General features: G+C 40.9%; 1 protein-coding gene across 2 annotated transcripts; it reads right to left on the bottom strand.

The window, feature by feature from the left end:
* Positions 1-666: 666 nt before the first annotated feature.
* nadka (NAD kinase a) lies at positions 667-13,015 on the bottom strand. 2 transcript variants are annotated; one of them, XM_058083672.2, is made up of 12 exons: positions 12,853-13,015; positions 10,939-11,100; positions 9,462-9,545; positions 5,110-5,239; positions 4,933-5,041; positions 4,753-4,838; positions 4,569-4,671; positions 4,379-4,497; positions 2,989-3,088; positions 2,200-2,357; positions 1,908-1,990; positions 667-1,696 (listed from the first exon to the last, which is right to left on the bottom strand). In XM_058083672.2, the coding sequence occupies exons 2-12, from the start codon at positions 11,088-11,090 to the stop codon at positions 1,552-1,554; spliced, it is 1,269 nt and encodes a 422-aa protein (XP_057939655.2). In that variant the 5' UTR covers positions 11,091-11,100; positions 12,853-13,015; the 3' UTR covers positions 667-1,551. The 2 variants fall into 2 exon arrangements, with proteins under 2 accessions (XP_057939655.2, XP_057939656.2); XM_058083673.2 differs by lacking the exons at positions 9,462-9,545; positions 10,939-11,100; positions 12,853-13,015 and adding an exon at positions 7,352-8,066.
* Between the last annotated feature and the right edge of the window lie 168 nt (positions 13,016-13,183).

The following is a 13,183-nucleotide window of genomic DNA, read 5'->3' as shown; positions in this document are numbered from 1 at the left end:
TTGTAAATGGCCAAAATAACATGGTGTATTGGATCCAACGTCCGTCAGCCCATTATTGGTCGTATAGGGCACCAACGGATGATTTGTTTGTGAAAGAGCGTCACATCTGACTGAACACACATCTTTGCAGGGAGCAAGTAACAAGGAGTCAGGGGTCAAAGGTCACTACAGCACACAAAGACCTGATCATGGAGTCACATTTTCACGGTTTAGTAAACAAAAATTGTCTCCTGCTGCAGTCACTGGTGAATATATTGTCCATTAAGGTGGCACAGTGGTCTGTTGTTCTACTTGGTTTGGTCCTTTTGGGAAATCAACTCCAGCTATACATTGTCTATGAAGTCATACCAGTTTTTAGAGCTTCTCATGGCATCATATATGATGTTTAAGCCCTTTTCCATTTCCACGTTGGCATAATCTGTAGTATTTGTTCCAGATCGGTCTTGCCCAAAGTCAGCATACCCCTGCGACTCTAATAGAAAATGCAAGGATTTAAGATTTTTCACATCACTGCAATCTTTATGTTGAAGGTTACTTAAATATGGTGGAAAATATATAAAAAAAACATGTGCTGTTTCTGAATATTTTTCCAGAATATTCTGTGCCTTGTTTGCGTGTTTTGGAAGGAAACATTCAGATCCAAATAAAAAGGCTGAAGCATTCAAATGAGATGAAACAATATTGTATTTTACAGTACTTTTTTGTGATGTCCTTCTGAGCTGCGATTGACAACATGGTTAATAAAGTACCAAACAAGATTTATTTTCCCCAATGATGCAATGTAAACAGGTGAATTTTAAAAGAGTCTTTACAAAATACATCTTATTAAAGTGTCACGTATGTACAATATATACTCTGACTTTTAAGAGCTCGGTTGGTCCTCTTGCTCATCTTCTATTTCATTTCAAAATGCAACGGAATGTTGCCATGGCGACAAGATATGTCTGATTAGGCCACACACGTACGTGCGCACGCACTCACACACACACATCTATTGCTATGGCTTGAGAGGAATTTTCTATAAAATATAAACAGATTGTATTCATCATAAAAATACAGCTGAGTGTAACTATTTATGTGTATGATTGCTGAAGTAGAAAAATAAGCATGACGTAAACGTTGATGTGTTATTTCCATACATTCATGATACCAGTGTTACAATAATAATAATAATAATAATAATGATTATGTAAGGCACAGTTTGCAATGCTGGTTCACTTTCTCCAAACAAATCATAGAATGTAGCAAGATTTGGTGACATGAATGTATAGTTGACCAGGTAGTTTACACTCTGAGGGTAAAAAGCGCTACAACACTCATTCAAAGTAGTGTTATAACGATATGAATGTGTGAGCACAAGAGTATCCCCAAAAACGTCCGCCAAATTGATTGTGCGTAAGCGACTAACCCCCAAACAAAGTGTGCCAAACTCTTTTAAAAAAATCAGCTGTTTTTAGTAAAAAAAGGTGCTGGTTTTGTTGTAGGAAATGACTGTAAGTGCTAAGAAACAGAACAGCACAGAACAAACAAAGTGTCAACCCCCCCGAAGGCTCAGAAGTCGTCCTCCGAGCTGAAGATGTTCTGCTTCTTCCTGACGTTCCAGTGCAAACACTGGGCCAGGCTCTCAAACCAGTCGTTGACCGGGTTGCGGAAGCATATGCATGGAACGGGGAAGCAGGAAGTGGTGATGGTAATACTGCAAAGAGAAGAGAGTCATGTGACTTCCTGATTGAAGCAACACTGGGCGTTTGTTTCATGATGTTTTGTTTGCAGAACCTTTTCAATGAGTTACATAGAAGATGAAGAGCCTCCATTAGGATTATCCTTTTTGACCCCCACCATGACCCAGGAAGTATTTATTGCTGTCTGTGCGCTAAGTGGGTGGGGACATCAATATGTAGACCAACCTGTCTCCATGACAGATCTCCTGGCGGCGTCTCCCATCAAACGACACCCAGGCTGTGTTTCTGGCATCGCATGACAGCATTATCTGAGGAATAATTTAACACATATACATATTTTACATTCAATACAATGAAGTAGCCAAATTCCACACTAAAAAAAATCAAATTGTATCTAATTTGCAAGAAGCAAAATACAGTCAAGTGTTAATCTTGCAACATAACATTACTAAACTACTTGACCCTAACTGTGAAGCTACTTTCTCCGCTCTGCATGTGTGTGTGTGTGTGTGTGTACCTTCAGCTCCACTCCAGCAGGCACCACGATGGGTCTGAAGGACAGTGAGTGTGGGCAGATTGGAGTGATCATGATCGCTGGTACATTGGGGTGTATCATGGAGGCTCCTGCAGCCACTGCATATGCTGTGCTGCCTGTAGGTGTGGACACGATCACACCTGTGGACACAACACACACACACAGCAAACACAGACAGCCAAACTTGGGTTTAGATCATTAATTAATTCCAGAAGGTCTGATGAACCGTTTTTTTTTTATAGCTTTACAAATGTAGCTTGACATCAGTTACTGAGGATTTTTGACTGAAAGACACAATGTGGCAACAAGTTCAAGGACCACCTTGCTGTGTTTAGCACGAGTTGTTGCTTGAATGCAATAGTGTTTCCTACTTCAATACTGTAGAACCCTCCAATAATGTATAAGAAAATCATTTTTATTACATTCACATGCGCCACGGCCAGTTGTGACACATTCTAGCGTGTCTAGATTATGTGTTGCAGTTCTGCCATGTTGTGCAATACTGGTGCCTCAAGTCAAGCCAGTCATCAGTGAAGAGACACACCTTTTTCTCGCGGACTTTCCCCAACATGTTCCTGCTAAGCCTTAAAGGGGACCTTACTATGATTGTTTTCCGACCTTCAGTAAGAGTTTGGTGGATTTTTTCACAAAAATAATGCCATTGACAGATAAAAATATTTTTCTCTTGCTGAGCTTGCCTTGTAAACAGACAGTGGATCGCGTCTACAGCCACGCCCATAAGGAAGCCCCCGCCACGACAATACAACTCACCGTCTCCCTGCACTGTAGTGATGAGGTGTCCGTCCAGGAAGAGGTCGACGTTGGACAGGTACGAGGATGGCCCTCTGTCCACCACCACTTCGTTCAGCACCTGAAACACAATTGTCACAATCATTAATGTGCAACTTCCTGTTGACAGTTTTTGATACCATCACCATCCATGCTGTTTTTCCACTACATAGTACCGGCTCTGCTCAGTTTTTACACTTCAAAACAGTACAGCCACAAACTGTAAAAACCAAGCTGCACTGAACGCATCAGTAACAAAAACAACTTCTCAGTAAAGAACATTCCAAAAACTTGTTTGCTCAGTTACAAATAATAACGGGCTAAGGCGTTTAATACGGTATTATTTTTACTCGGCATTCAACAAAATGTCCGTGAATAATTATAGGACACAGTGGTTCACATAGGACTGCTATGTATTTGTGGTGGTGGTGATGTAATGACGTCATCACACAATTTGCATGCAATTGTAATGGCCGCGGCTGCACGGTGCACGCGGCTGCAAGTGGTTAGCGCGCAGACCTCACAGTAGACCCAAGTTCAATCCCACCCTCAGCCATCTTTGTGTGGAGTTTGCATGTTCTCCCCGTGTAAGCGTGCGTTTTCTCCGAGTACTCCGGTTTCCTCCCACATTCCAAAAACATGCTAGGTTAATTAGTGACTCCAAATTGTCCATAGGTATGATTGTGAGTGTGAATGGTTGTTTGTCTATATGTGCCCTGTGATTGGCTGGCCACCAGTCCAGGGTGTACCCCGCCTCTCGGCTGAAGACAGCTGGGATAGGCTCCAGCAACCCCGCGATCCTCGTGAGGAAAAAGCGGTAGAAAATGAATGAATGATTGATACCTTTTAAAATTCCAAATGACTGTGAGTAGAAAAGCCCATTTGGGAACATTCACAAACGATAACCTAAAAATAGCCTAAAAATACTATAATATTGTATTATAATATACGTAGTTGTTGGTTTTGCCGATGAAGAAGCATCAGCAGGTAAAGCTGTGGCAGCAGAAATGGGGTTTTACATTTCATTTTATTTTTAATTATGCAGCTTAGTGGTGCTTTGGGAGGGCATTGAACATTTCTATCTGTCCAATCTGGTCACATCAAATTGTAATCTGTTGTGCGTGTGTGTGATTATTACATATTCATCACTTGAATGAGATTGCATGTCCTTTTAGTGATTGAGATGCTGTATATGATTTCCATGCAAAGCAACCTTCCTCAGCTCAAAGGCCACAGCTGAGTCATGATGATGTCATCCAGGGTTAGCCCACATGAAGTAGCTATCTCATTCTCCAACTACGAGGTGGCCCTTTATTGTTCTGTGTCTATGTTTGGACAACCTAACGTGCTCTGTGTGCACGTGAGGTGTTACCTGATAGTATGCAGTTTTGTGGCCACTGTCTACGTCCCCGTTGGTCAGAAAGACTCCCTTCTCCCGCTCTCGGTGCACTCGGACTTTCAAGCGACTACGCAGCACTATGGCAGCATTACCTATACATTAAAGAAACAATTAATGCCTGTCGTTCAAGACTTTATATAACGCTGTAGAAACATAACAATACCTTCAATAATTTGGGTGACTTGAGACTGATAGGTGTCAAATTTAAATGGTGTCAAGAAGCCCAGTGAGCCCAAATGGAAGGCCATCACTGGGGGGACACTCTCCTGCACAGCATAGTAGCGCTGCCTTACACAACAGTACTTGTAGATGGATTAAGCTGCACAATGTGTAGTCATGGTTCATACCTGGAAGAGTGAGGAAGCGTACAGCAAAGTTCCATCTCCACCAAGACAGATGATGAAGTCCACACGATTGGAGATGTCATCCAGATCTGTTGGGAGGCAAAACATTTAGCATGTTAAACCAGAGTCTACTATACGTGATGAACGACTGCCTGTATGGATTTATTAACCGTATCATCATACCTTCTCTGAAAGTGCAGAATTTCTTTGTAATGGTCCCAAAGTTTTCATCATCGGAAATAGCCGGGTCCTCCAGAACCTTCTTTTCCACATAAACAATCATCTTTTTGACCTAAGAGAGAATGGGAAATGACATCACCGACCGATCAAAAATAGTTCAGCATCCACTTTCCGTCATACCTCCGTGAGGAATATGCAGAGCTCCTTGAAAGGCAGAAGCAGGCTGGCATCTCGGATCTTCTTGATGACGAGGACGCTCTTGGGGGCCGTGTTCCACGTCAGTCTCTGTGTGGCGGGGTCCTGAATGTGCCTGTGGACAGGCAAACAACAGTTTTCACCGTCGGGGGAGTGAAACGCACATCTTGTGAGCCTCTTAAGCGGCTGAAGCGTATGCAGGAAGCAGCGTGTGGGTGCTATCCAATTATAGAGGCTATGGCTGAAAGCCTGCTGCCCGTGGACACCCTTGTGGTGTCCGCCGGGGTGTAGCACAGTCTGAAACATTTTATTCCCTGCATGTTTTGTCAACTATCCGCTCAATTTATTTGATTGTAGAACTTACACAGACAAACCTCAAGCTCAAACACAGTCTGCGTTTTTATTTATTTATTCACTTACTTACCTTAAGGCTATTTCAGCCACTGAGAGCTGAACTTCAGCAGCCCACTGTGGCATTTGGACTGGTCACATGTGGAGCTCTGTGGGTTTATGCTTATCAGTTATGTCTCAAGACTTTTATTCCCTTTCATAAACAAGACTCTGATTGCAGAAGTACTGTCAATTTGGGGATCAATGACGTACATAAAAAGAAAGGAAGATTATGACATCGGTGGGAAAATAGTGACAGTATAGTACAAACTCTGACAGGAAGGATGGCACCGTACATGAGGTAAAATCACTTGTAGTGGTGCTGCAAACTACAAATTCTGTGCAGTTTAATGCAGTCCAAGTTCAAAGACAACAAAAGTCAAGTGGTAACCACATTAATCTTAATTTTATCATTTAAATTTTTTATTTTTTAATGTTATTTTTTAAGTTTTTAAATTTAAATACTACTTAATTGATTGTCATACTATTCATGACAATTAAGAAAATAATGCATTAATTAAAATAAATTTAAATTTTAGTTTTGGTCTTAATGGCTTACATGTTATATCACCCAATGGATGGGGACCCAGTGATGGCCCTTTACAGGCAAGTCAAGTGAATGGGAAATCACTTGATCTGGCTTGAATGCCGCCCTGGGGGGGATTGACTCTTGGTTTGATCCACATCACGTGGTGGACGTTTGATCACAGTTGCAGTTTTTAATGAGATACTTATTAAATTATTATCTAATATTTTATCAGAGAAGTATACAAATAACTGTAAACATAAGCCTCTGTCTTCATCCATTGTTTGTACAGTCAAACCTTTCAGTATTTATGTGAATGTTGGTCCCGTTTCCTTTTAAAAACTATGTGCCATGATCATTGTGTTGTATCGAAACAATAGGGTGATGTGCAGGGTTGCAATACATATGATATTCGTAGGCGCTAGTTTGATGCAATTTAAGGCAAAATGAGGTTCGGACCTTCACTGTGAAAAAAATATCTACATAAATGGAACTTCTGGTTTATACTGTATTTGTATTTTAGTACATTTTACCATTTTTATGCTTGAAAATGATGAATTTGGGGAAAAAAAGATTTGCTTACATACCGCGGCAGAGTGAACGAACAATTTTCGAACTATGGTTTAGCGAGGGACAACTGTACTAAAATCTGAGATGCATTATTTAAAATAAAATAAGCTAAATAATCTGCCAGAAGAAGAAAAGTAAAATGGTGTCGGATCCAGGCAAAATATTTTCATCTTCTGTAAGAAAATTGGTCTCATATAGTCACATCATAGTGTATAGAAAAGTTGTTGCTGCATGCAGGAGGTCAGAAATGTCAAATATGGGGAAAATTCATAATCAAGAAAAGTTTAAATATTAGTCAGTTTAGTATAGAGTCAGAAGATACTAAAGAAAGTGGGTTAAAAAATAATCAGGAAACTCCACAACACTATTTTCAATCTATAAGACAAACAATCCACAGAATGGATACTATTCATGACAATCAATTAAGCAAATAATGCATTCATTAAAATGAAAGTGGCAACAGAGAACCTTCAGTACACCTGTGAGTCAATAACGTCATATTCTGTTGTTAAATAAGCCTTAAAAACACAACATAATGTTGCATATTTCTGATGACGCAAAAGCTGTGCACACACTCATGCTGAAGCTGGAGTTTTAGGAAATCTCAATTTTTAATAAGCTACTAATGCATAGATAAATCAGTGTTTCTTTAAATATCCGTATTGGTGATAAATATTCCATGCAGTAAACAAGTCCCATCAGCTTTGACAAAGTGACAAAGAAAATGAAAAGCCCTCTCACCATTTCCACATTTTATTCTCCTTGTTGTTGCCTGCCAGGTCCTGCAATAACACCTTCATGGCTGTACACATGTGACTGGAATGGATTCTGCCGATGCTGCTTCAGCTGGAGAACCCTCCAAGAACCATCCTAGCCCCAAAGGCATCCTTGAATACGAGACACGAGTCGCCGAGCCTGTTCCGGTGGTCTAGTAGATACCTGGGCTAAGCCTGTGTACGCTGTGGTGGGGGGGCCTCAGCTAACAACCTTACTATCTATACGCACGGCTTCTATATTTGTCCCAGTGAGGACTTAAGACTAAAGCCTGCCGGTGCATTCTGCTACTGAATCAAACCTCTCGCTGGTTTTAAGACTCCGCTGGGCCCTGCCCACACTCTGCTGGGCTTTTAAGCACGCCCATTTCAGGGAAGGCCTTTCTTTCTTTTATTTATTTTTTTATTTCAGGTGTGTTTCACAGTTAGCGAAGCTCCTTTGCTTTGCCCAGAAGCAAGTGCTCTACCTCTTGACAGGCTGCATACAAACAGGAAATACGAGAGGGAAGAAAGGAGTTCAAAGTGTGTGAGTGAGTTTCAAAACAAATGACCGAGAAGCAAGGGCTTCGACTTTATGTTGAAAATGAAATCATGTCAAAACGTTTCTCAAACTCGTGTTTGTCAAGAAAATGGTTACGCAAGGGGAAGTGAATACTGTTAAAAGGGTGAATGATGTGTATCTTTGGATCGTAACAACCTTACATAAAGTGGAACTACCAGCAGTTTCGTTTAAAAGGATACATTGTACAAATGCCAAACATTTCTGGTATAAAATGCAGAAACTGACAGTTGGGAAAGGGTTGATCTCTACTCTGAAATCAAACAAAATGTGTGGCAAGCCGGTCAGGGGAAACCCAGTAGAGACAATGAGTCTCATGTATTGTTATTGCTGTTGAAAGACGCTGAATTATCTTTTTGTGTTCTTTGGTTATGCAGCAGCCTTTAAAAAAAACAAGGCTCTTAAGAGCAGACAAGAGGCGTTACTAAATATTTGTAGGGGCACAAACTTGTATCTACATGATCTTCTGATGGGCTCCTTGTATGAGAACGAAGAATGTTTTATAAATAGTCGCTGGGACTGTGTAACGTAGTACAATCAGCATCCAAGTCATGTATGTGTGTTTGTGTTTGCATTCACAATGAGCGTGAACGCAGAATTGGCTCAAGGCAAGATGTCACCTGTTTGTGTTTGCCGGAGAACTCCATAATGTATGCGTGAGACATTTTTATGAAGTCGGACAGAAGATACCAATTTAACTGTCAGACCTGTATTTGATTTGTGCAACAAACAGTTGAAATGACACTGCCGCTGTGGCTCTTGGCATGCTCTCGCTAATGAAGCGCAATGAGTACATCTAAGGATAAAATATAGTCAGATCATTATCTTCACTTCAGGGTGTGTGCATGCCATCGCAGTTTCACAACCACACCTCGTCCATAGAGTCAATGAGGGCTTCAAAAGAACAAAGCCTTTTGGGCCACACTGGCACGACAGTGTGGAAAAAGGCAAAACAACCCCTGCAGTCTTGAATTAAACATGATAGTGCAGTCCCAGGTGGATAAAACTAACCCTGCCTTGTGCAAATTCAAAGCAAAAACTCATTTTGAGTCTGCTGGCTGGCATTTTCATCATGAAACATGAGATACACAAAGTACACCTGAACTGTCTAATCACGCCGCCCAATACAACAGCTGTAGAACAAATATGCCCTTATAAGGAATAATAAAGCTCAGTTTTCATTGACACCGCAAGATAGGGATTCACGTGACCATATGTTCATAATAGCTGTTGTCGTTTGCAGTGGTTTAGAACTGCACTGCAGTTTCTCTCTTTTTGCATACCTTTTTTTAACTACAGGAAACAGATGTTCAATGTATAATATGTTAATGACAACAATTCCTTGGATCGCTTTTAGACGTGGTCACTGTAGTATCGCACCTGAGAACTGAATTTTGTATATGATTTCAGACAGACAGCAAGGAGGATTCCACAGTGTAGCTTTTTTTATTCTGAACCTCAGAAAGCAAGTCATGGTCTCTCCAACCTTTAAAGCAACAGTAACCTCTGGTGTACTTACATTACAGCGTGTGGGTTCTGTAGCATGCATGCCTTTGGGCCAAATGTAGTCACAGGGCTTGGTCCGTGTAATGACTGGGTCCTCCTGAAGGGAAACAAAAGAGCGTTATTGGCTTTTTTAGGGTCCCCAACAATCCTAATCTTTTAATGGACGTGAAAAAAAAGAAGACACAAGAAAATATAAAAAATATTAGTGCTCCAATAAGCACATTAAAATAAACGTAATACTTTTTTTTGGACAGAAAGGTTAAAATATTCAAGTTTTCATACATCCATATATTCTAGATCCATTACTGCGTACTCCAATGTCACAAATAAGCGTCTTTGAAGAAAAGTGGGACTGTGTTTTCAACATGGAATACAATGTTTTTCATGCATCTTTGTATCCTTTCACACAAAATTGCAGTGTTAGGATAACCTGTTGAGGGCAAAGGTTAACAAACCCTTAATGTTTCACTTCCCCCTCAGAGAAAAACCCCCATCAACTTGCTAAAGCATACCCACAAGGCTTTGGAAACCTTGACAGGGAACAAACATTTGAGCCTTTTTTCAACCCATGTATTTCTTTGAAGACACTCATGACTGATGAATGGTGACACAGGGTTTCATGCAATGTGCGGCATGATGCAACATAGATCCTTTCACAAGGCAACTCTGGAAGTGTTTTTTGTAACCATCACAGTGCAGCTCAAGCATATGATTTTATATTCTGTCCAAATAGGGCATTTAACACTTGGACACACCCAGGTGCAACACTCTAACCCATGCTGATCAAATCACATGGTTAATCACTTGTTCTGAATTCCAAACAACTTTATTGTAAACAGAGCCAACAAAAAGTCAAGCACACAAAAGGCTGACTTTATAGCTTCACTAACCTGTCTAACAAGGGGGAAACACCTAACCCAAATAAAGCAAACTCCACAGAGAGATGCCAGGTCTTGTTTGTGACAAAAAAACAACAACAAAAAGAAGCAACAAAAGGAGCTCATTTGTTGTGCTTTTCATGTTTTACTTACATTTTGTCACCTATGTTATTCCTCTTTCATTTTCTACTGCTTCTACTGGGTTGTGGGGGTGCTGGAGCCTATCCCAGCTGTCTTTGGGCGACACCCTGGAATGGTGGCCAGCCAATCACAGGGCACATATAGACAAACAACCATTCACACTCACATTCATACATATGGACAATTTGGAGTCGCCAATGAACCTAGCATGTTTTTGGAATGTGGGAGGAAACCGGAGTACTGACTGCCGTGCAGCCGCGCCCATTACAATTACATGCAAATTCTGTAATGATGTCATTATATCACCACCGCCACAAATACATAGCAGTCCAATGGGAACCACTGTGTCCTATAATTAATCACAGACATTTTGTTGAATGCCGAGTAAAAATAAACCCCAACCGTATTATTTGCAACTGAGCAAACAACATTTTTAACTGATTTAGAAGTAAAAGCCTCGTAGTACACTACCTGTATTCAGACGAGGTGCTGGCCGAGGAAGTGCTCAGGCTGCGGGCCTTCCTGCTGCGTCGAGCCAGGCGGGTTCCAGCAATGTTCCCAGTGTCGTGGGCAGGCCAGCAGTAAGGGGTATTAGTCACTCGCACCTCTTCTGCACCGTCCATCTCAAGTTATCTGCCAGGGCACATCCATTATTCAGGGGGGGTTACACCTACTTGTCAACAGCTATCTGTCTTGATTACACATGGGGTTGATTTGGCACGGAAGATCATTTACAAACCAAACTCAGGATAAAAAAAAACATGCAATGCAGCATTCAAGTGACCTACCTGGCCTTTATGTCATATAACCATAATGGACTTTGAAAACATTTTAAATTAGGGTTGGGCGATCTGGACCTTAACATATGTCACAATATTTTTGGAATGTAAACAATATAAAATATAAGTCCAGCATTTAAAAAATTTTAATTGTAATGACCCTTAAGGGTATTATGTGCTATGTGTTGTATTTGCGCATGTGTTGCTATGGAGAGATATGTTCCGGGTTTGGGAAGGAAAAGGGGTGACGGACAGGAAGTGAGAGTTATAGGCGTGGGTTACGGCCGCAACAGTAGCACTTGTTAGGAATCATTGTTCTTGGACCTTAATTTAAAAAACGGCAGTTGTTCCGCCCATCTGGTCTGGTGTTTGGCGGAGCGTAGAGTGTTACAATATGTTATAAATGTACAAAATATATTTTGTGTTGTACAAATGAACAAAGTAGCCAAAAAGTAATAACTAAATAAAGGAGCTATTAATATTACTACTATTTAATAGCTGTGAGCTGGAGATAAATGTGCAGAAACGTAAAAAACGAACCTCCTATAATTGAAATTTAGTTTGTTCGTCTTTACTTGAGTTATGTTCCTACTTAACTCGCGATTGAAGGCAGATGTCATTCAGGAAGGACGTCAGGGTAAACATGAGAACACGTGACACAACCAGGAAGTGTTCAGACTGTCTGAATTCACAAGGCAGGAGGAGGAGCCTCCGAACGCTTGGCCTTCGCAGACCCCGGAGTCAGGCACAGCCAGTAGTGTTTATAGTGACAACGGTACGTTCCGCCGAGTAAATACCTCCTCACACGAATATTCCTTCTCCTCACGACGACATGATTTAATTCATCTTATGTAGCAACTCCGCTTGTTTAGGTTTATCATTCAGACCGGTGTAAGTCATTTTCATTGGTCGACTCTACACCGGTATCGCTCAAAGCTGCGTCTAACCTCGGCAGTAATAGCCCCGCTTGTGCAGGTCAACAATCCTACTATGTTAAAAGACAGAAATGATAGACTTTGGTACAGATTTGGACTTTTTAAGAACACTTACATTTAATCGGCCGATGAACACCCTGACTGAGTTTATATAAAATTTTTAATAAATTGTTCCTATTTCTTATTTTTGTTTTTGGTTACTCTGCTACTTATAATCTCGTTACGATTACCCGATTACAGTACATGTGAACACAAATCATCATTTAGCAGTGAAAATTACGGACAGTGCACAAAAATAAATGTTCGAATAAGTGATCTAGTGTCACAATCTAATTTGATCATGCCAGTTGTGTGCTAGCTAAATTAGTAATTAAATTGACAGCTACTCACTGTTCTACTTAATAATTATGTAACTAGCTGTAGCTGGCTTTGTAAAACACCTATCTTCGCTGATTAGCGGATTATCCGCCATGATGATAGCGTTTCATAATACGGTATAATAACTACATTAAAATACCTCCCCCGACTTGACCGACGAGCAACAAGTTGAATGGTGACGGACACAGCTGCTACATCTACGCTGAGCTAGCAAAGCTAACGTGAAGCTGGTTCGCATTGTAAATGCATGACAGTATACGGCACAAAAACGTAAAAGCATTCATTCAAGTTACCTTTCTCCACCCGCTGTTACGAAGGACGACGCGAACTGCGAGAGGAGGATTGGTAGACTTAAACCCTCGCCATTAGTCAATGGGCTATCAGCAGTTCACCATCTTACAACAACCATCACTTCCGAGTAGGGCCTGACAAATCAAGAGTCCGTTTGTTAATGACGTCATGGTGGGACTACCTGACCATCCCCACTCCCCCCAATTATTGTGTAAACGTTACCATGAATACAAATATATTTTATCCTCAACACATTCATAAAGGTATGCATAAGGTTTCTACTGTCATATTGTGGGTGGTAAATGTAGTGTATTAAGCTTTTTAGTCCGTCCA

Source organism: Doryrhamphus excisus, linkage group LG17 (genome assembly GCF_037039965.1).
Source record: "Doryrhamphus excisus strain RoL-2023G ecotype Guam linkage group LG17, RoL_Dexc_Guam_v1.1, whole genome shotgun sequence".
Lineage (NCBI taxonomy): Eukaryota > Metazoa > Chordata > Actinopteri > Syngnathiformes > Syngnathidae > Doryrhamphus > Doryrhamphus excisus.
The sequence above is the reverse complement of the archived record's forward strand: the minus strand, read 5'-3'. Positions and strand labels throughout refer to the sequence as shown.